Genomic DNA, 24,415 nt, shown 5'->3' with positions numbered 1-24,415 from the left:
ATATTTAAAGGTATTGCTCCTTTAACTACAGCTTTCCGTGAAAATTAAGTTATTTTGTTGGACTTCCCTGGTGGCTCAGTGGTAGAGAGTCTGCCTGACACAAGCAGGAGGGGTTTGATCCCTGCTCCAGGAAGATTCCACATGCCACGAAGCAACTAAGCCCAGGTGCCACAACTACTGAGCCTGTGCTCTAGAGCCAAGGAGCCGAAGCCACCGAAGCCCAAGCGCCCTAAAGCCTATGCTCTGCAACAAGAGAAGCCACGGCAACAAGGAGCCTGCACACTACAACTGAAGAGCCCCCACTTGCCCCAAGGAGAGAAAAGCCTGTGTAGCACAGCCAAAAACACATAAGTAAAATATTAATAAAAACATAAAATAAATAAAAAATTTAAGAAAGTTATTTTGTTAATTTTCTTGAAATTCTGAGATCTAGTAAGTTCGAGACCATAAAATTTTTCACTATCTGGTTTTACTAGTTTTTCTGCATTATCATTAGAAGATATTATTCTTTACTTCCTGTGGTAGTTTACCACATGTTCAATTTTTGGGAGTGTCCATCTGTTATAGACTGAATTGTATAACCCTGAATTCAAATGTCACAGTCCTGATGCTCATGTGACTGAACTTAGAGATAGGGCCTTTAAGGAGGACCTTACTTAAGGTTAAATGAGGTCATAAAGTTGGGGCTCTAATCCAATAAAAATGATACCCTTTTACAAGCAATAGAGCCCAGATATCTCTTTCGTTGCACTTGGCCAGTGGTCCGCAACCATTCTGGCACCAGGGACCAATTTTAAGGAAGACAGTTTTTCCACGGACCAGGAGTCAGGGGCGGAGGCGGGGGGTGGGGGGATGATTTCTGGATGATTCCTACGCATTCCGTTTTTTGTGCGCTTTATTTCTAATCTAATGCTGCCAATGAGACAGGAGGTAACAGGTCTGTGGCCTGAAGGTTGCAGACACCTGCACTTGGCCATGGGAGGACACAGTGAAGCCAGGAAAAAAGCCTTCATCAGAAACTAACAGACAGTAAATGATAAAATAAATTAATGATTTTAAACTACTTGGCCTGTGATATTTTGTTATGACAACCTTGATAGACTAATAGCACACTATCATATACTGTTACTTTTAAAAAAATTCTTTATAGGAGTACAGCTGATTTACAATGCTGTGTTAGTTTCTATAAAGTGAATTAGTTATACTGTATTTTTTACTCTGACCTTTCATAGACTGACATTTTGTTTAAACGGCACATAATGTGCTTATTTTTCTGTTCCATTAAAAAGTCTGAGACATGTATACTTGTGCTCCAGAGAAGTATAAAAGAGTAACTTATAGTATACTTAGCCTTCAATATTTGCTGACATTATTAGCAGTGATTAAATCAGCATTCTCTTCCCGTTGCTGCCTCATTATTCAATTAGACATACATATATAATTTTTTTACTACACCAGCTTTTTACAGTATCAGTTTTAACAACTGACACTGACTCCTACTATATTAAATGAAGAGATCAGTATATACTTAAATGACTTTCATTTTCTCTCTCATTTCTACATTGTTTGTGCTTCCCTGGTGACTCAGCTGGTAAAGAATTTATCTGCAATGTGGAAGACCTCGGTTCAATCCCTGGGTTGGGAAGATTCCCTGGAGGAGGGCATGGCAACCCACTGCAATATTCTTGCCTGGAGAATCTCCATGGACAGAAGAACCTGGCAGACTACAGTCCATGGGGTCGCAAAGACTTGGACACAACTGAGCAACTAAGAATGTTACATTCCTTTGTGGCTAACAAAAAGACTGAAGGTTGCTTTCTAAAATTTCCTGAAGAATGAGGTTTTCAAAAATGTCTGTCATTATCATTTTGGTATAGATGAAACTGTCCAGTTTGAGGACATTATGGATTTTGTCCCACTGTTCTTTGGTTCTGGATTTTGATGTTTGAGAACATCTTGAATTTTATCCTCAGGAGGTAATTCGATCCTTTCACCTGGTTCACAAAGAGGTTCTTTGCTCTACTGATAAGTTTAAAATTTCTGCCTTCTTCTTTAAAGATATCAGTTATGCATATATTGTATTTCTTTTTTTCATATATATCACACTCCCAACCTTTTGAATCTTGCTCATTTCCATCTTATTCTTCCTTTCTCACTGTTTCACATGTGATGCTTCTATTTTCACTTTTACACAACTGATATTTTTCTTCTTCTGTTTGTTTCTGTTTCCCAAGCTCGTGTACTGTTGTTTCACCCTTCATCCTTTTCATGAGGTGACTGATGGTGGTTGTTTACTTGCTAAGTTGTGTCTGACTCTGCAACCCCATGAATCGTAGCTGGAGTCCATCAGGCTCTTCTGTACATGGGATCTCCCAGGTAAGAATACTGGGTTACCATTTCCTTCTCTAGGGGATCTTTCCAACCCAGGGATCAAATCTGTGTCCCCTGCTTGGTAGGCGGATTCTTTACCACTGAGCCATTTCAGAAGCCCACAGTGGTGTTTTCTCAATGTTATTTTCTGGTTTACTATTCTCTCCACAGCTGTCTAAATTAGATGCTTAAATTATTCACTGAGTTTTAAATGTCAATGAATGCATTTTTCATCAAGAAAATACAGTTTTTCATATCTAGAAAATATAGGACATTGGCTGCTTTTTGAAAATCTGCCTGGCTTATTCTTCTTTAAGTCTTTAATCTTTTCAAATAAACTTACTTTATATTCTTTATTCAACAAATATATTATTTGAAGTTCCTGCAAAATTTAATCCTGCTGTTAGTTGTGTCTACCTCATGTTGCTTTTCATGATCAATAACTTTCTTGTTTTTTCATTTCCAATTCTGAGCCCTTCTTAAGAGCTGGGTCACTGAGGGTACAGACCTTGAAGAATTCCAGTCCCAACTTCCCACCTTGAAGGGGCTTAGAATAAATTGTAGGTAAACTTTTAGTTCTTCTCTATCTTGAGGTAATCTTTCTGGGAGAAAGGCATTAATAACAAGATATATATATGAAGGAAAAGACTCAGATGTAGTTTAAAAAATAAAAAAATCCTCCAATATCTCAAAATAAAACACAAGCAAATATATGGAAAGACAATTCAAAGAGAACTGATTAGTAGAACAAGAAAAAAACGTTCAAAATCACTAGTAAAAGAAAGTGTATGTGTTTTTTAAATCAGGGATTTCATATTTTGCCATTATTATGAGTGACTGCCAAGAAGTACAAGAGAATTAAGAAAAATAAATGAGACCTCTATAAATATATTCACAGAATCTAATTAAAGGGTAACCTACAAACAGGGAGACATGAAAAAAATTATAAAAATAATTTAAACTATCTCCTTTTAAAAGATATCATGGGGACTTCCCTGGTGTTCCAGGGGTTAAGACTTCACTCTTCCAGCACTGTAGGGGGCATGGGGCTGATCTTTGGTCCAGGAGCTAAGATCCCATATGCCACATGGTTTAGTCAATAAATAAATAAATAAAAGATCATGAATTAATACTTAAATAATCATATAAGAGAATAAGAATTGCATTTATGTCATAATTCTAATCTTCCTAAAATTTTAGTACACTAAGCTAAACAACATTAAATATATTACTACTAGCCTTTAAGTGAAATATTTAACTCTTAGCAATCCTTGAATCTTTCAAGAAAATTCCTCTTTGGGAACTCTTGACATTGTGTGAAAATTAATTAAAGAAAAATGTTTATTTAGCTCAAAATTTCATGAGAGAAACTCCAAAATAAGTCACCTTTATTCATTATAATTCAACTTTAATCTGGACATAGTAAATAGTATAAAAAAGAAGAAAATGTTAGAGAACAAAATATCTAAAACAAGGGTTATTCTCATTCCATTAAAAAAAAAAAAAAGGCCTTACAATGTCTTTATGGGGATTTCACTGGTGGTTGGCAACGCAGGGGCCTGGGTTCCATCACCAGTCAGGGAACTATCCCATATGCCTCAACTAGAAAAAAAATCCTGCATGCTGCAATTAAAGACCCTGCATGCTGCAGTGAAGAAGACCCAGTGCAGCCAATAAATATTTTTTTTAACCTTAAAAAAATTGTATTTATGGAGAAGATTCATGAGTCCTAATATCTGACTTCCCTGGTGGCTCAGACGGTAAAGCGTCTGCCTACAATGTGGGAGACATGGGTTCAATCCCTGGGTCAGGAAGATCCTCTGGAGAAGGAAATGGCAACCCACTCCAGTACTCCTGCCTGGAGAATCCCATGGATGGAGGAGCCTGGTAGGCTCCTACAGTCCATGGGGTCGAAAGAGTCGGACAAAACTGAGCAACTTCACTCACTCACTCATATTTGAATAAGCTTTCTGAAGTACTTCTACAAATTGCCGATAACCTCTAAGTTGACGACAAAAAATTTTTAGAGATTTGCTCAATTCCTTTTGAGAAAACATTTTCTTGAAAAACTTGTTCCTAAAATCTCACTCTGCTCAGAGCAAAATGTTAATGACATAATTAAATATGCTACTTCTGTATCTCACACATCAGACATACATACTTGACAGCACAGGATGACAAAATTAAAATTCTGTTTTGATTATTGAATGAAAGATATCTGCAATGCACAAACCATAACAACAGAATCTCAAAAAAAATTTGTACAAAATTCTATAGATTATAAACTGGGACTTCTCTGGTGGTTCAGGGGACTTCACGGGGATGTCAAAAAAAAAGGAAAAGATAGTTTATATTATTATTTAATTGGTACTGACAACAAACAAACATAGTGAAGGTTATGTGCTCATAACTTAAGATTTTGGAACCAAAAATAGGATGTTTTGTTCAAATCCTCAAGTTGTGTGTTTAGAGAATTACAGCACAGAATTTCAGTTACAGAACTACTCTGTCAACAGAAATACAGTAGGCTATTTTCATCATTCTTACTATACTAAGAGATTCTGAAATTAACTTGTCATGTACTTAATGAAACAGGAAAGGATAGCGTTATTACATGTTAAAAAAAAGAGCACTTGAACAAAGGAAAGCTTTAAAGTTACACTCTATAGATAACAATATCAACACAGAAAGTTATTCAAAGTAGCTTACTGGAATCTACTAAAACAGTAATGTGCCTTAGTAGTTTATATATTCATTTTTTACATGATATGTGCCAGAAAGATCCTCCTATCATCCTAGTACATGACAGATTTTGAAACTACTCTGCTTGTAACAAAAGCTGAGATATAAATGGAAATTCACAATTTTATCTTCTTACAAACCAATTATACACACTTCTGGGCTTTCCAGGTGGCTCAGTGGGTGAAGAATCTGCCTTCAATGCAGGAGATACAGGTTCACTGCCCAGGCCAGGAAGATCCCCTGGAGGAGGGCACAAAAACCCACTCCAGTATTCTGCTTGGAGAATCCCATGGACACAGGACCCTGGTGGGATACAGTCCATGTGGTCGCAAAGCGTTAGACATGACTGAATCAACTGAACACGCATGCATACACACTCCTATTACAATGTTTGTTGATCAAGGGACTTCCCGGGTAGTCTGGGCTTCCCTGATAGCTCGGTTGATAAAGAACCTGCCTGCAATGCAGGAGATCTCAGTTTGATTCCTGGGTGGGGAAGATCCACTGGAGAAGGGCTAGGCTACCCACTCCAGTATTCTTGGGCTTCCCTTGTGCTCAGCTGGTAAAGAATCCAGCAATGTGTGGGACCTGGGTTCAATCCCTGGGGTGTCAAGAGCCCCTGGAGGAGAGAACGGCTACTCATTCCAGTATTCTGGCCTCAAGAATTCCATGGACTGTATAGTCCACGGGGTAGCAAAGAATCAGAAACAACTGAGCGACTTTCACTTTTCCCTGGTAGTCCAGTGGATAAGACCCTGTGTTCTTAATGTAGGGGGTCCAGGTTTGATCCCTGGTCAGGGAACTAGACCCCACATGCCACAACTAAGACCTGGAGCAGCTTAAATAAATAAAGGAAATATAGATATTTTAAAAAATTGAATAGGGTTTAAAAAAAAGATTTATGGAGAAGTATGGAGGTTAACATTCTATCCTAACAACAGGTGAAAAGTTAAATGGAAAGAATAAACAATTATATCCATAATAGACACGAGGTCAGAGAGTAAACTACAGGCCCCAAAACTGAAGTGACTGCTGGGGAATCATTTACCAGAGCAGAAACCCTGGTGGAACGACTGAGTGCTAGGGTAGGGAAACCTCAACTCTAAAGTGATAAACTGCTGAAGCTCAATGTAGACTAGTTTGACAGTTGAAAACTCCAGGAGAACTCAATTACTGTGATTCCCACAAACTTTTATGAGTTTTATCTTCTGGATCTCCACTAGGTTGGCACAACGAGAAAAATTCCCTCTTAATTCCTGCAGAGGGGGAAAGGAACCATTTTGAAATATGCCAGATCATTCTGTTTCTAACAAGGTCTGCCCTCAGGAGAAACTTAACCTGCTTAACCTGCTGGGATTTATCAAAAGCCTAATCAATCTGGTGGGAGGAAATACCCAACTCTAGTCCACTCTAGCCATCCTGTTCTACCTAAGAGGGGAGGGGGCACCCAGAAGTATTTGGGTTTTTTGTTTTAAATATTTGTCTGCATTGGGTCTTAGCTGCAGCATGAGGGGTCTTCACTGTGTCAGGCAGGATCTTCCATTGCTTCGCACAGATTCTCCAGTTGTGGCACTCAGGTTCCAGAGGTTGTAGGCTCTCCAGTTGCTCTGCAGCATGTGCGTTCTTAGTTCCCCAGCCAAGGACTGAAGCCATGTCCCCTCTACTGCAGGGTGGTTTCTTAACCACTGACCCGCCAGGGAAGTCTCAGTTTACAATCTAGAGGTACAGGCTAACCAAAATATAAAAAACTGTCCTCTTAACTACAGATGAGCAAAAATAAAAATTATATCCAACTTCTCCTCAGACACTGTGCAAGCAAGAAGAGAGTGGAGTAAAATATTGAAAGGGTTAGAAGGGAAAAAAAAAAAAAAACAGCTGGAATTCTGTAACCTGTGAAATTATTCTTTAAAAATGAAGAAGAAACAGACTTTCCCTGACAGAAATTTGAGGGAATTTGTTTTCAGTAGACATGTCTTGCAAATTAAATGAAGTTCTTTAGAGAGAAGGAAAATGCTAATAGGTCAGAAACTTGAATCTATATAAAGAATAAAAGACCACTAGAGAAGAAGTGAAGGTAAAATAAAAACTTTTATTTTTCTTATTCTTCTTTTTTTTTTAGCGGCACTGAGAGGAATGGGGGAATCTTAGTTCCCCTATCAGGGATGTGTTCCCTGCAGTGGAAGTGCAGGATCCTGATCATAGGACCACCAGTGAATTCCTTAGTTTTCTTATTTTTATCTAATCTAACAGATAAGCTTATTTAAAATAATAATAGCAACAATGCATTCAATAAAGTATGATGATGTGAATGTGTATCTTTATTTACAATGAAATGAATGACTGTAATGATACAAGAGACAAGGAAAGGAAGGAGGAATTTGTGCTATTTTATTATTACAAGGTATCTGTAAAGCAAAACAGTGTTACTTCAAGGTTAATTAAATTAGTTGTAAATGTATATTGCAAACTCTAGGACAACCATTAAAAAAGGCAAAGAAAAATGTTTACGGGCAGTTTTTCCCAAGTGACTGTTTGGAATGTAAATTACTTGCAAAATTATGTTAAAAATAAGAACTGTAAGGGAAGAATCTTAAGTCCACTTATGAAAATATTCAGAAAACATCTTCAATAAATGTGCAAAGGTTCAGTTTGTGACATACAATCAAAGAGAGAACCAGAACATCCGAGAATGGGGGTTGGGGGAAAAGTCTCAAAAAAAAATTAAAGAAAATTTAACATACAGATAATTATATCAAGTATTTTAATATAAAATCACACAAGTTTTTCTTTTCAAAAGCAGACCACTATGGGTTTTTCTTAAATTACATAACCATTAATTAGGTGGCTGCACCTGCTCATTTTTTTTATACTATATTGACCCCATTAAAGAGTCAACCAACATATATTACTAGAGGAAGTTTAATTCCTTCAGAGAATACTATAATAAATGAATATTAATAATGATATGGAGAGGCTCTTCCTGCTATTGAATATAACTTAAGCAACAAACATAAGACACCAATCTTTCTTAGGTATTAACAGTAGAGGAAAAGTCTTTAGATTCTTTATACCCAGTTTATTTCTGAAGTGTAAAATCACTACCACAGCACACGTATAAATTAATCTATACTTTCTCTCAAGATTTCTCCCCATAAATCCCTATGTAACTAATTGGCAAAGAAGAACAATTTAGAAAAATGCCTTCAGTGGTTTAGATTCCCTAAATGAGGTCAAAGGAAAAAAATATACATTTTTTCCATCATGTATTCAACCTTTTGTCCCTATTCATGAAGTTTCATAAAAGCTCCAGGTTTGTTATCTCATCATACAGGACCATTAATTCTGATGTAATCCAAAAATCTGCACTTCTAAGCAGCTGTACCTCAGAATTTACTAGCAACGTGTACTTATGGAGCAGTCTGTATGTAAACACCTCTGGCATGATATACAGTCACTAAAATGAAATAAAGATATGAACAGACAACCATAAAAAGCAGTATGTGAATTAGTGAGTCAGCATGATGATATTTGGGCTTAATTCTCTGGGACTAAGCAAGTTATGCCTTCTACCAATTTGTTTCAATAATGACTTTTTCCATTAGCAAAATCAACAATGAAATGAGAAATATTTTTCACATTTAGCATATCTTATTACGTACTCCATTAAAACAAACTACAATACATACTCAAGCAGATATCCCTAACATGCTACACTTTAAAAGAAAGTAAACTGCTCAATCAGCCAAAAGCAACGCTGATTTAGAGAAGTTGCAACTACAAAATGAAAGCACAAACTGAAGCTGAGCCTGAGGAAACTAATTATGGTAGTTTTAATCTTCTTGGTACATTTATAGCAGAGGCTGCACTGTGCAATAGAAAGGATCTGCTTTTCCCCTCCATTTATGGGAGCATCTACAATTGATGGTATTTTGGGAAAAGAGTGGCACCGACCTTATTTTGTCTTCAAGGCTTAGAGCAGATCTTGGCAGATCTAAGACTGCCCCCTTAACAGTCTGTTTTCTGTGTGTTAAAGGGAGAAAAGAAAGCTTTATTGAAATGTGAAGATCTGGGGAAATTTGCATACTAGCCTCTGCCCTGGAGAAGCTGGGATCTATGCCAACCATTCTCTTCTCTGCTACAAAGTAATTCTAGCTCTAGCAGCTTTCAAAGCAAACAATCAGTATGAAGGTAAAACAGAATTCCATTCAACCCAGAACCTGGAGATACCTATATACCATCAGGTATTCCTGCTTGAATAACCTTTACAAAAAGAACATGGCAATGGAAAAGTAACAGGGGGATAATGTGGACTTGTGTTCTGAACCTTCCCATAAGTTGATATGAGAAAGACTACACTCATAGATGGCACTCAGCTCACAAGTTACAAGTAAGAAGAATGTGATGGTCTTCTATTTAGCAAGTCTTGAACTCACTGATAACAACTAAGGAGCTTAAACACAAAAAAAATTGGTATTAAAAAAAAAGCACTGGGTAAACATAAACCAGATAGCAGTAAGAATAAAAGTTTCACCTGGGATTCGTCTGGAGACAAACTCTCCCTAAAACCAACTTCATATAGGGTTTATGACTAACATCTTTATCCAAAGCTTTATTTCCTTTCTTGTCCTGCCCCTGTTACCCTCAGGACTGAGGAGTATCAAAGAAAAGAGGATACTGAGACCAACCAGGACCCTGTGGAGAGTTCCTGGGTACAAAAGCACCTCTGTGTTCCCGATACTTCAAAAAGCAGAACAAAACAAAACAATCTTCTAGGCCTTCAAGGAGCTCCAAACAGTAGGCTCAAGCAGTTAACCATTAGGGCAGTAGTGTCACAGGGATCTCAAGGTTTCTCCTGAGGGACATGAATAACAATCTGGTGTATATCTGTGAGTGTTCTGTAGAAACTAAGACTCCTACCCAGGTGGAAGAGGGTGACTACATGCTGGGCACAAGCACACAGACCCCAGGCTGATTATAACCAGATGGTGGGCATTCCCGAAACATCCCCCTGTTACCTTAGCACCAAACAACCAGAAGCAGGTTCATGAGCTGCTCATTCTCCTTGCTTGGTGCCCTGCAAATAAATTCTTACTCTGATGCTAACACCCCTGCCAGAGTTTGACTTGCTGCCTGGGCACAAGAGCCCTTGGTTGATAAGAATCTGGTACCACCTTTCAGTGGGTGAGTCACTAAGATATGTCAGATGCATTAAAAGGTATTTGACTACTAAAAATATTTTCTTAAACTAAGAGCCTAATGTGGGGAGTTGTTTTTAAATGGAGATAACATAGATAACTTAGCTCACCTCTCTGTGTTGTGACAAAACAAAGGAAAGTTTTTGTTTGACCTATTAGAAGAGTAGTTACCAAAGTTGTGCCTTACCAGGAAATTCATGAAACAGCCACAGTTGCAAGCACTACTACCAATAATACTAACTTCTTAAAATTAATGACCTACTGACTGTATTAATCACAATAGAACCTAATAAGTTTTAATATGTACATACTATAAGTAAATGAAAGAAAATATTTATGAGTAGTTCACTTATGAAAGTTACATGAATAAGCACTATCTTAGGGATAGGCAAACACATTCTCTTATCCCCAAGCTGTATATTAAGGGCAGTATTTTTGGTGGCAGTATTTATGCTTTTGGATAAACCCACAGTCTATAATTTTATTGAACTGTTTTTAAAGCATGTTCTGTGTTGATCATGAAATGCAAAAACTAAAAAGGTCACCTTGACAATTAAAGAGCATTCACTAGTAAAAGACAAATTAATAATTACAATATAATGTGATTTATGTTAAAAACAGAGAAATATATGCAATGGAAGCACAGAAGTTAGAGTAATTAACTCTGCCTGGGAAGGTTCAGGTAACATTTCAAAGAGTTGGGTGACATTTGTGCTGAGTCTTTCCACTCCATCATCCTACCTCTTCTCTCTATTGTATACTGAAACTTTTTTTCTTTTTATTTAGGAACTTAGTAATCTTAAACTTACTTTTCTAATTTCTCATCTTTATCTTAGACAATTTACTTCAAGGCTGAAAGAGAAGAAAAACATGTCACCAAGAATGCCTAGGAGATTTTCCACTTCTCTGAGAATTCCTAACAGTCATAATTAACAAACAGTTTAAAAAGAAAAGTTACCAAGCTCCCCTGCCTTTGGCTCTTAATTTTCAGAATCTGTGATTTCTTCAGCAGTCTTCTGTAGCTCCCTACCCATGCAATCAAGGACTAGACAAGGAACTACAGGATAATCATACTTAGCAATTAAGCCAAAAAATGAAAAGGTGGGGTTCAGGCCTATCTTCTTCGTTTTTACTGTGAAAGTTACTACTGAACTCTGGGATTGTCTTTTTACTTTCACATACCTACTCAGATGTTAGTAATTCTATGTAGCTTGGCTAAAAACAGTTAAAATATCCTAATGTATATATTTACCATCTGTGAATTTTTGTCAAAATGCTTTTGGACACCTCCTAAACTCCAACTTCCTAATAGAGGAGTGGAACTTTATTACAAGTTCTTGACTTGCACATCAACTTTGAAATGTTTTCCAAAAATGAAGGTAAAATACACATAGTAGACCAGAACTTGACTGTTAAAGAATAAAGAGGAAAAAAAGATCGAATTGAATAGTTCGGAACCTATTCTGTTTAAAGAGTGTGGGCTCTCATTACTATTTCACTTTAACACTACTTATTTCTGACATCTTTGAGACATTATCTTCTTTTGCTAGTATGTATTCCCTCTTTAGAAAATAGATTTTGGAGAAACCAAAGCCTTAGGAACACCATAAATCCAGTTTGAAGAAAGACTCATATTTATATCCAAGGAAGCCACAGTTAATATACAAACTACTGCCCCTTTTCCCAGGTAAATCTTTACCCAGTCAGATATACCACTCTTAACATCTAATATTAGGTACTTGGTGCAAAGTGATACTTAGTTAAAATAAAGAAGCTAAGGCTATTAAATAGATCCTGTATGCCACCTTCATATTTTTCTACCTTTTTTTTTAGTTGGGAGAGAAGGAGTTATTAGACATACAACAAAAATTTCCTTATCTTCTTGGGAGAGAATTCTTAATTTCTAGATTTTTTAAATAGTTGGTTTTAAAGAAAACTACAGATAAACCTTTAAACAGACCAGCAACACCCAAGGGTCATATTGAACTTTGCCAGCTATACTCTGAATCCCCAATTCACCTAATTTCCCTTCCCCCCTTAACAGTTAAATCCTTGCAACTCATCCTTAAACCTGATCTCTAATGCCATCTGCTGTTGTAGTTCTGTGTTCTCAATAAATTCTATAAACCTGCCCCAGTATTTCTCCTGCATGAGACCAAGTGCTAATGGTAAAGAACTCGCCTTCCAATGCAGAAGACATGAGACACAGGTTTGATCCCTGGATCAGGAAGATGCCCTGAAGGGCATGGCAACCCACCCCAGTATTCTTGCCTGGAGAATTCCATGGACAAAGGAACCTGGTGGGCTACAGTCCACAGGGTCACAAAAAGTTGGACACGACTAAAGCGACTAAGTATGCATGAAGACCAAAGCAGTCAGCTATTAACAGATTTAGAAAATAAAATTCAGGTACTATGACCTTGGTAAGATTTAATATCATAGTTACAAATGATAGGGTTCTTACTACAAGGAATCCTAAATTTTTCAAATAGAAAAACTTTTCAAGAAAGCAATTTTAATTTTAGAGTACAATACAAAGAGTTGTTAAGTTCCCCACTTGTCCTCCATTCTTTATTATTTTCTTAGTGCCCACCTACACTAAAGTGCTGTCAAACTGTTTGACAGCACAATTCACAAACATCTAGGAAACATGCTAAAGTCACCTTTGCCCTTTACTATTTACTTTGTCCTCAAATCAGAATTTGTCTAGCAAATGCTAACAAAAATGTCAACATCTAATTTTAAATATAAGTTCCACTGTAAACCTTTCCATGCATACTCTCCTGCTCACTACCTTCTCCAAACAGTCCTATAAACACTTCATATATATTTCTATTATGGAAGTTATCATTTGTTGTTGATAAGTCACTAAGTTATGCCTGACACTTTGTGACTCCATGGACTGCCGTATACCAGGCTTCCTCATACTTCACTCTCCACAGGAGTTTGCTCAACTTCATGTCCAGTAAGTCAGTGATACTATCTAACCATCTTACCTTCTACTGCCCCTTTCTCTTGCCCTCAATCTCTCCCAACATCAGGGTCTTTTCCAGTGAGTTGGCTTTTCGCATCAGGTGGCCAAAGCACTGAAGCTTCAGCATCAGTCTTTCCAATGAATATTCAGGACTGATTTCCTGTAGAATTGACTGGTTTGATCTCCTTGCAGTCCAAGGGACTCTCAAGAGTTTTCTCCAACACCACAGATCAAAAGTATCTATTCTCTGGCACTCAGCCTTCTCTGTGGTCCAACTTTCACATCCATACATGACTACCGGAAAAACTACAGTATTTGGACCTTTGATGGCAAAGTGATGTCTTTGTTTTCAATACACTGTCCAAGTTTGTCATCACTTTCCTTCCAAGGAGCAAGCGTATTTTAATTTCATGACTGTAGTCACTGTCAACAGTGATTCTGGAACCCAAGAAAATAAAATCTGTCATGGTTTCCACTTTTTCCCCATCTTTTTGCCATGAAGTGATGGGACCGGATTCCATGATTTTAGTTTTTTTAATGCTGAGTTTTAAGCCAGTTTTTTCACTCTCCTCTTTCACCTTCATCAAGAGGCTCTTTTTTCCTTTCAGTTTCTGCCATTAGAGTGGTATCATCTGCATATCTGAGGTTGTTGATAATTCTCCCAACAACTGTGATTCTAGCTTATGATTCACCCAGCCCAGCATTTGGCATGATGTACTCTATACAAAAGTAAGCAGAGTGCCATACACAGCCTTGTCATACTCCTTTCCCAATTTCGAACCAAAGAGTTGTTCTATGTAAGATTCTAACTCTGTTTCTTGCCCCACATACAGGTTTCTCAGGAGACAGGTAAGGTGGTCTGATACTCTCATCTCTTTAAGAATTTTCCACAGTTTGTTGTGATCCACAGTCAAAGGCTTTAGTGTAGTCAATAAAACAGAAGTAGATGTGTTTCTGGAGTTCCTTCGCTTTCTCCATGATCCAGTGAATGTTGGCAATTTGATCTCTGATTCCTGTGCCTTTTTTAAACCCAGCTTGTACATCTGGAAGTTCTTGAATCACATACTGCCGAAGCCTAGCTTCAAGGATTTTGAGCATAACCTTACTAGCATGTGATATGAATGTAACTGTACAGTAGTCTGAACATTCTTTGGTGTTGCTCTTCTTTGGAATTGGAATGAAAACTGATCTTTTCCAGTCCTGTGGCCACTGCTAAGTTTTCCAAATTTGCTGACATATTGAGTGCAGCACTTTTTAATAGCATCATCTTTTAAAAGGATTTCAATATCTCAGCTGGAATTTCATCACCTCTGCTAGCTTTGTTGTAAGTTATCATTCTATATCACAATTACTCATTTACTGCACAGGACAGGCAATCAAATATTTTATAGAGAAATAAATAAAACATTGCTACAAGCCCACATTAGAGATTATGCTCAAAATTAAGAGATACAAAATTTGACCCTCTTTTGCGAAGTAGAAAGTAAAAACATTAGCCCTGTGATCAGTTTTCTAAAATGTAATAGCCAAATTAAAACATATATTTAAGGTAATGAAAATATTCTGAAATTAGTGGTGATGGTTGCACACCTTTGTATGTAGCTAATATATGAGGAGATATACTAAAAACCACTGAACTACACACTTTAAAAGAGGAAATTTTATGATGTTAGAATTGTATATCAATTAAAAATATATACATTTTATCCAAAACCAAGCTAATCTAATAGATGGCATAATTTAAAGAAACTCCTGGATTTCTCTGGAGGTCCAGTGGCTAAGACTCCCTGCTCCCCACACAGGGGACCCTGGTCAGGCAACTAGATCCTATATGCACCATTAAGAGTTCACATGCTGCAACTAAAGATCCTGCATGCCCCAACTAATGATCCTGTGTGCTGCAACTAAGACCTGGAACAGCCAAACACATAAACAATTGGAATCTGTGTGAAACAATTTTAAGACTACTAGGCAAATTAACCAAGAACAGAGCAAGAATAGAGATAACTGTCATTATTATCTGCATATTTTCTTACTAAAGAAACGACATCAATCAGTTATATAATTTAATAAAAATCTTAGGCCAACAGGCCCTAATTAGAATACCTGGATGCAATGAGGGTTTTAATGTGTCTCCATAAAAATTACATCAGTGAAATTCAAAATTACATCTACAATGTACTGTTTCTTAAATAATCTATTAAGTCAACATAGTCATTTCTTTTCCAAGCAAAAAAGTATCTTTTGGCAGGGAAATTATAATTACAGCTGTAAATGTTGTTTGTAATTCACTTTGCTCATTCAATTCACTCAACTATGGTAAAATGACATCAAATAAACTATTCAATAACAAAAACTTAACACCAAATCTCAATCTTATTTGACCTAATTTATAATGGGGGCTTCCCCAGTGGCTCAGCAGTAAAGAATTCACCTACAATGCAGGAGACTCGGGTTCAATCCCTGGCTCTGAAGATCCCCTGGAGGAGGAAATGGCAACCCACTCCAGTACTGGTAACAGGAAAATCCCATGGACAAAGGAGCATGGTGGGCTACAGTTGATCAGGTCACAAAGAATCAGACATGACTGAGTGCACGTGTGCACACACACACATAAAATCAGTATACAGTGGTATGAAATATCCCCCAATCCCTTTTCTCTCACACAAGTTTCAGTTTTAATCACTTGCTACAGGAAATAAGCATTTTAGTTATTTTTCATTTGTTACAAAAGAGCATGTTTCAATTTAGTACCCTAAGTAAACTAAGATCACATATAACTAGCTATGCTGCACAATTCCAAAGCTGGAATTCTGTTTAAATACTAAAAAGGAAAGTACCATTGCCTCTTTTCCTTTTAAGTTAGTGTGTGATAAATACAAGTAAATATTATGACTTCCACCTCTACTTTCACTTTCTAAAATACTGCAACAGAAGAATGACTATACCATTCTGACAACTTATGAAATGACACAGACACTACATAAAGTAACAAGACAGCCAGACCCAAACTTTTATATGAAATTCAAAAGAAAACATTTCTTTCCACTACAAACAAAAATGAGATAGGAAGATCTATTATACATTTAATAATGTATTTCTTATAAAACAATCAGGTGATTTCCACTCTAGCCATATGGCAGGCTAAACACCATAAATATCCGTTTACTACAACAAAATAATTCATTCCAGCAATAAGATACCATGGTTGTTGCACTGTGGCCTCTTAGGAGGTAAGAAAAATCTTCAAAGGTCCAAAAAAAAAAAAGTGTTAGAGTGTGTGTGTGTGTGTGTGTTGCTTGACGAAAAGGTGTTACAGTGTGAGTGTGTGTGAGTGTGTGTGAGAGAGAGAGTGTGTGTTGCTCGGCGACTCTGTCCACCAGGCTCCTCTGTCCGAGGGATTCTCCAGGCAAGAGTACTGGAGTGGGTTGCCATTTCTTTCTCCAAGGGATCTTCCCGACTCAGGGATCGAACCCAGGTTTCCTGCATTGCAGGCGGATTCTTTACTGTCTGAGCCACCAGGGAAGTCCCCTCAGTTTTCAGATATTTTAAAAATTCAGTTGTTGTTGGGGAGGAAACTCTGGCACACTGACCACCCCCGCCAGGCGTCTATTTGCCAGTCCAAGGTCTAGCGTACACCCTCCAGCTCTCCACCCACAGCACGCAGGCGGCCTTTTGCTGGGGAGAGGGTCTCAGGAGCCCATCTGAACACTCTAAATCTTGGCAAAGCCAATTCAGAGTTTCTCAAAGAAGTGAAGTGAAGTGGAAGTTGCTCAGTTGTGTCCGACTCTTTGTGACTCCATGGACAATATAGTCCATGGAATTCTCCAGGCTGGAATACTGGAGTGGGCAGTTTTTCCCTTCTCCAGGGGATCTTCCCAACCCAGGAATTGAACCAGGGTCTCCTGCACTGCAGGCTGATTCTTTACCAGCTGAGCTACTCATCTACCAAATAGGTTCCAAGTTTAACCACAGATTAAAAAAAAAAAAAAAAAAGAACGAAATATGAACTTTGCAATCAACTGAACAAGTTCTAGAAAAAAATCTGTTTTTATTAAAATCACATAAAGTTTATAAACTAATATGCAATAATGCATATTAGGAACACTAATTTAGGAACACTCTAAAACATGAATAATGAGGAAGGATTAGCCCTACCAGATATAAAACATAATAACTAAAACTACCATGCTGGCAAATAGAGAACAATGAATGACACAAAGTGCGAAATCAGACCAGACCCAAGTACACACAGAAATTCAGTGTACAATAAAGGTAGTGTTTCAATTCTGAGGACTAAAAATATTCTTAAAGTATTAGGACAACTTGCAGCTATTTGGAAAAAAATATAGTTCAATCCACAACTCATATATCATAGTAAACTTCAAATGGATCAAATATTTATATATTTAAAATGAAACATTAGGGAACTGCCCAATGGTTCAGTGGTTACAACTTAAGCATTCACTGCTATGGATCCTGGTCTGATCCCTGGTTGGGAAACGAAGGTCCTGCAAGCTCTGTGCCATGGCCAAAATTAATAATAATGAAATATGAAACATGAAAATATATAAGAACTTTAATAAACTTGAAGTGAAGGCCTTTTTAGCGACATGTCAAATTCTCAAAGCCATAAAAGGAAAGATTAATTAATTAAATTTTTTTTAAAAAAAACTAAAGATTTCTGCATGGCAAAATAAACAATAAGCAAAATCTAAAGACAAATGACAAACTGGAAAAAAACACTTATTAACCATATTTCAAAAGGCTAAAGAAGCTCTCTTAGTTTTTGTATAGGAAAATCCTCCAGAATATACTAACATGCTATATAAGTGGAAAAATGAATGATGAAGAAAAGTGTGTACAGTATGGTACCATTTATATTTTTAAGTGGGGAGGGTGGGATTACATGTATTTGCTTGTATACATATATATATTTGTGCTGGGTTAGTTGCTTAGTCGTGTCCAACTCTTTGTGACCCCACGAACTGTAGCCCGCCAGGCTCCTCTATCCGTGGGGTTCTCCAGTCAAGAATACTGGAGTGGATTGCCAGTCCCTTCTCCAGAGGATCTTCCTGACCCAGGGATCGAACCCAGGTCTCCTGTATTGCAGGCAGATTCTTTACCATCTGAGCTATAGGGGAGCTATCAAAGGCTCTGATGTTGGAGTTAGAAACGCCTAGAAATTTCTTTGCACCAATTTTGGTTCCAAACAACTTGTTTTTTTTTTTCCAAGTAAGATAACTTCATTATACAGAATAGTTTTCTTCATTTTGATTAAGAAATGTTGTTCTGCTTAGTTGTCATATGGGGTTATCACATGATTGTCTAAAAAGAAGGGAGAGAAGTATATTGATGGTAACAATGTTTGTTTCCTTTCTTGTCTTTTAAAGTGAATCACAGGAGTGTAATACTGATCAAAGCTGCTAGTCCAGTATCCATACTCTTAGACATTAAGTTTGTAGCAGTTTTCTGTGTCCAAAGTATTCCTTGCTATAGTAATCAGTTGAGAGCAAGTTCAGGGTGAGAGGTGTACCTGAAAATCTCTCAAAGACTGAAATGTATGAGATAGGACTGTAAACCTTTTAGAAGACAACATAGGGGAAAATCCTTATGATGCTAGATTTGGAAGAGATATCTTGGCTATGACACCAAAGCACAGGCAATAGCAGAAAAAATAGACGAATTAGAGTTCATCAGAAGTGAAAACGGTTGTGCATCAGATGACACTATCAAGATAGTGAAAAAGACAACTCACAGCACAGGAAAAAAATATTAGCAAGTCATATACAGAATATATCTAGAACCCTGAAAACTCAGCAACAACAAAACAAATCCACAATTCAAACATACTCAAAAGATTTAAACAGACATTTCTCCAAAGAAGATATACAAATCAAATAAGCTCAGGAAAGGATGTTCAACATTATTAGTCATCAGGGAAAAGGGAAGGAAAACCACAGTGAGATACAGCGAGACACAGCTTCATATTCTTTAGAGTGGCTATTATTTAAAATACACATACATACACACGAACACACACACACAGAAAATAACAAGTACTGATGAGGATTTGGAGTAACTGAAACCTAACTGAAACCTCCATGTGCTGCTGATTGGACTATGAAATGGTATAGTTGCTATGGAAAACAGTTTGGCAGTTCCTCAAAGAATCACAGGATCCAACAATTCTGCTCCTAAGTAGAGTACCCAAAGAAATGGAACACAGGAATTCAAACAGATGTTGTACACCAGTGTTCACTGCAGCATGTTTTCCCATAGCCAAAACGTGGAAGCAAACCAAGTATCCACAGATGACGAATTTGAAACAAAATGTGGCGTAAATGTACATGGAATATTATTCAACCACAAAAATGAAGTTCTCGTACATGCTACAAACGGATGAACTTGAAGACATTATGCCAGTGAAATAAGCCAGAGACAAAAGGACAAATACTGCATGATTCCATTTATACGAGGCACCCAGAATAGACAATTTCATAGAGGCAGAAGTAGATTATAAATCACCAGAGATTGGAGGAGGGGGCTCTGTAACAATACAGATTTATTATTTACTGGTTACAGAGTTTCTATTTGGTATGATGAGATGGTTTTGGAAACAGATAGTGAGGATGGTTGCACAACACTGTGAATGGAATTAGTGACACCGAATTTACACTTAAAAATGATCAAAATGGCAAATTCTATATTAACGTATTTTATAACTTTTAAAAATTAATAATGTTATGTATCAATAAAAAAACCACAAACTGTACAGTTTAAATGGGTGGATGGTATGATACATGAATTATACCTCAATAAAGATATTTTTAAAAATACCCAGACATATTGAGTCAGAACCAATAAGAAGGTATCAGGAATCTATACTTCTAATAAATATTTTACAAGTATTCTTACAAGTATTCTATAAGTATATATGTATACTAATATATATAAGTATATATATATATAAGATATAAAGTAAATATCTTGCAAGTATTCTATAAGATAGTTTCTTAGAAGTAATACTGTGGAATCAAGAAATTGTCCATTTTAAATTGTCACAGATATAAGCAAACTGCTCTTAAAAAGTACAGTATCAATACCACTCTCCACCAACAGTGCATGAGAGTGTTTGTTTCCCCTATATTCTTGCCAACACTGAACATTATAAAATTTTTTAATTTTGCCAAAATGTAATATAGAAAGGTAAATCTCAAAAGTAATAAAAAATAAACCAAATACATATTAAACTGTACACTGTGCTGTATGTCAAATCTTATCACAATAAAACTGGGGGAAAATACATTTTAAAAAATAGGACCCTGAAAATCTATAACTTCTACAACTTTAACTAAAAGATACAAAAAGTACCTAATACTTCTCAAAGGAATGAACTAAACTTCAAACTTTAGTTATTAATGTGACAACTCCTAAATTTTGAATTAAAATTTTTTAAAAAATAAATGACATATTTGGACTGCTCTAAATAATAGGGTCCATGAGTCAACTACTGTAAATTTAACAATATGTCACATAATTTGAGAAAGGGAAAATTTCACTTGAGGAACTGAACCATTATATTTTGCTGTTATATGAACTGGGCTTCTCTGGTGGTCAACGGTAAAGAATCTGCCTGTCAATGCTGGCCATCAAGAGTTCCATCCCTGTTCCCGGAGGATCCTAGATGTCATGGGGCAACTAAGGCCAAGTGCCATAGCTACTGAGCCTGTGCTCTAGAAGCCCAGGAGCCACACTACTGGCTGTTGAAGCCCGTGTGCCCTAGGGCCCTAGCTCTGCAACAAGAGAAGCCACCACAACGAGAAGCCCGTGTGCAGCAATGAAAAACCAGCACAGCCAAACAAAAACTTACATAAACAGCAATCATTCTAGCAAAATATTTTTTCACAGGGCAATTATTTTTGCCCTCTGAACACTGCCGAAAGAAAACTTCTATTAAGAAATAAAATATATAATGTACGTTTCTATGTTTTTACTAGAAATCTAAGACCTAATCTTGCTTTAAAATCAGCACTAACAAAAACCCAACTACTTTTGAAGAATCGGGGGGAAATGTTTTGGTTGTTTTGGCAAAGCCTTGCTTTAAAATAAATAAAACAACTCCCTCTCCCTCCACTTCTGCTCCACAACTTTCTTAGACTACCAATATGCCTCCTAACAGTCTAGTTTCTCTCCTGAGCCACCGATGCTCAGTCTTTTTGGAGTGATGAAACCCTTAGTAAAGCTGCTAAGAGCTATGTAAAAATGCATCAAAATGAACACAAAATTCTTCACAGATTATCATAGTCCGAGAGCAATCATAAAAAACTAAACCTTTCCAGAGATCCCAGGTTATAAAGCCATATCTTAGGCTGTAAAAAGGGAGAAGAGAACACTTACAAGAATTTATCTCATACTAAATACTATACACAAATTTAATTATTTTTTTAAAACTGAAGTAAAGCTGACTTACAATATTGTGTTCATTTGAGATGTACAGCAAAGGGATTCAGCATCTTTTTCAGATTATATTCCATTATAGGTTATCATAACATACTGAACATAATTTCCTGCTCTATACAGTAAATCCATACTGCATATCTACTTCACGTACAATTGTTGATTATATTCCTAATTTGACTTTCCATCCCTTTCTCCCCTTTGATAACCATAAATGTGTTTTCTGTCTATAGGTCTGTTTCTGTTTTCTACGAAGATTCATTTATATTATTTTTAGATTCCACATGTAAGTAATGTCATATAATATTTGTCTTTCTCTGACTTACTTTACTAATTATAATATTCTCTAAGTCTATCCATGTTGCTACAAATGGCAATATTTCATTCTTTTATGGCTAATATTCCATATATACACATATATGCACATATATACACACACCACATCTTCTTAAGTCAACTGTTTGTTGATGGGCACTTGGGTTGTTTCCAAGTCTTGTTTATCGAAATTTAATTCTTTATATATCCATTTAATGTAGGCATAAACAGTTCCATGTTATAAATGAGAAAAACACAGCTCAGTAAGATAAACCAAATAACCTGTGTGTAGTAATTAAGTCAGGATTTGAATTTGCTTCTGATTCTGTAATTCATGCTCTTCCCATTAATTATGAAGAACTAATTTAGAGGGTAGTAATATAGTCAACATCCTACGTTAAAGTAACTGTTGGAAGAATAAGCACCTACTCATTACCAACAATTTTGTGAGTATACAGATAGCTTTCCTCAGAAACCAAAAACTATATTCTGCTACAAACAATATAAGTAGGATATGAACTACTTAAACATTAAAAATAAGTACATATTGTGGGTGCAATCTTTTTAGTACAAAACCTCATTATTAGCACTGTTTTTAAAAATACTACAGAAAGATTACTAAAGACAATCATCTTGAAGCCCTTTAAAAATCAGCTGTGCAAAACAAGCTCTAACATTGTTTCAAATAAAAAGGTCCAGATAAAAAACTTTTTGAATTCATCTTTAGAAAATTCTTGAGGTCAGCAAGAATAGAACCTTCCTGAAAGGTAGGTGGTATAATCATTTAACATCTTTGAGTGTCAGTTTCTTCTCTGTTATTAACAATTTGTCTATCATCATATTGTTAGTAAGTATGAAGGCAAGATTCAACTATAGGTTTTCTAACTAAAAATTCAATATTCCATCCACTTGGCCATGTAGGAGCAGCAATCTGGATATACCCCATTTAAAATATTTGCCATAATTTTACAAATTCAAATACATGCATAGTTATACTACCACCCGCCTCTCTTACAAGCCTCAAAATCTGCTTGAGGCTCCCAAAATAGACTATTTAGAAATAACATAAAGATTAAAATAAAAATTCCTGAAATATGTACATAGGTTTGATAAAAATTAGCATTAGTCCAAATAGTGTTAATGATCATATATTGTCAGGACTTCTACTTACCCGTTTTGAAGGGCAGTGTTCATTCTTTTCATCTGTCATCTTCCCACTTTTAAGTGCTTTCCTTGGGTGCTTGATAGTTGTTTTTATGGCAGGTCGACATACATAGTTCTCCAAGTTCTTTGGAGGTTTTTTAGTTCTCTTAGCCTGAAGGCCAATTTTCAATTTTAAATTTCCTTCTGTAAAGTTTGTTTCTTTCACTGAAAACTGTTGCTGTGCATCAGTCAAACCATTATCTTTCCCTGCTTCAATGTTTCTTTCCCGATTCCACTTGCGAAGGTCGTCTTCTTCCTTTGTGCTGTTCTCTAGCTCTACTTCTCTCTTGCTGACCAGTGTGCCCGTATTGATGGCAGAGGGACTCTTTCTTGAAAATCCTTCGGAATCAGAACCCAATCCTAACATAGCAGTATTTCTAGGGTCCATCACAAGTGTATGTTATTGCCAAGGAATCTTTTGAAAATTTTATAGAATTGAGTTCCATAAAAAACAGGGTTCTCCAAAACTTGCAACCAGCATCTCTTTCTCTGCAGGATAGACCATAACAAAAATTTATCAGAACAGAGGCAATTATTGATTAACATAAGAAATGGGTATAGAGAGGGGATAAGAACGTCAGGAAGAACCCAAAATTACAGTTAAAATGGATCAAAATGCAGTTGAAAATGGTTAAATTCCCTTAGTTACAAATAAATTTATATTTCAGAATACATCTATTATTCTCCAGATATTATAAACAAGCTGCAAAGGTATGGCGCAAATCAATGTTTAAGAACCACTGTTGAAATCCAACCAACAAGCTTCTGCAACTGGCAGTCAAGCAAACACAGTCTAAGATAAAAATAATATGTGTTTCAACATTCCTCAGTTTCAAAGGAATATACTTCTCACATTTTAGTTAAAGAAAATCAATTTCATTCAAGGTAAAGAATCATATTTTGGGCTAGTTTCAGCATTTATTAAGAGCTGGTAGGTTTTCCTTCCAGGTTAAGACTCTTGGGCTGGAATTATCTCTAATGCTGGTTTAAGATTCAACTCCAAATCCATATACTCATGAATTCATTCCTTAAAAAATATTTCTAAACAACCATCATGTGCTAGGCACTGGGCAACACCCTGGAAATTACAGTACTGAACAAAACAAATCCAGTTCCTAAATTTATAAGCATTATACCTAGTGAGAAAGACAAACAT

The 24,415-nt window shown here is 36.4% G+C and overlaps 1 protein-coding gene across 2 annotated transcripts in view; it reads right to left on the bottom strand.

Annotated features, from left to right (window-relative positions):
* ASH1L (ASH1 like histone lysine methyltransferase) overlaps positions 1-23,647 on the bottom strand; it is a 179,339-nt gene extending 155,692 nt beyond the window's left edge. For both annotated transcript variants that reach the window (XM_068963887.1, XM_068963888.1), the window contains exon 1: positions 23,228-23,647. In XM_068963887.1, the coding sequence (XP_068819988.1) occupies positions 23,228-23,647 (420 nt within the window). The remainder of the gene's footprint in view (positions 1-23,227) is intronic.
* Positions 23,648-24,415: the final 768 nt, after the last annotated feature.

This window comes from Capricornis sumatraensis, chromosome 2 (genome assembly GCF_032405125.1).
Source record: "Capricornis sumatraensis isolate serow.1 chromosome 2, serow.2, whole genome shotgun sequence".
NCBI classification, from domain to species: domain Eukaryota; kingdom Metazoa; phylum Chordata; class Mammalia; order Artiodactyla; family Bovidae; genus Capricornis; species Capricornis sumatraensis.
The sequence above is the reverse complement of the archived record's forward strand: the minus strand, read 5'-3'. Positions and strand labels throughout refer to the sequence as shown.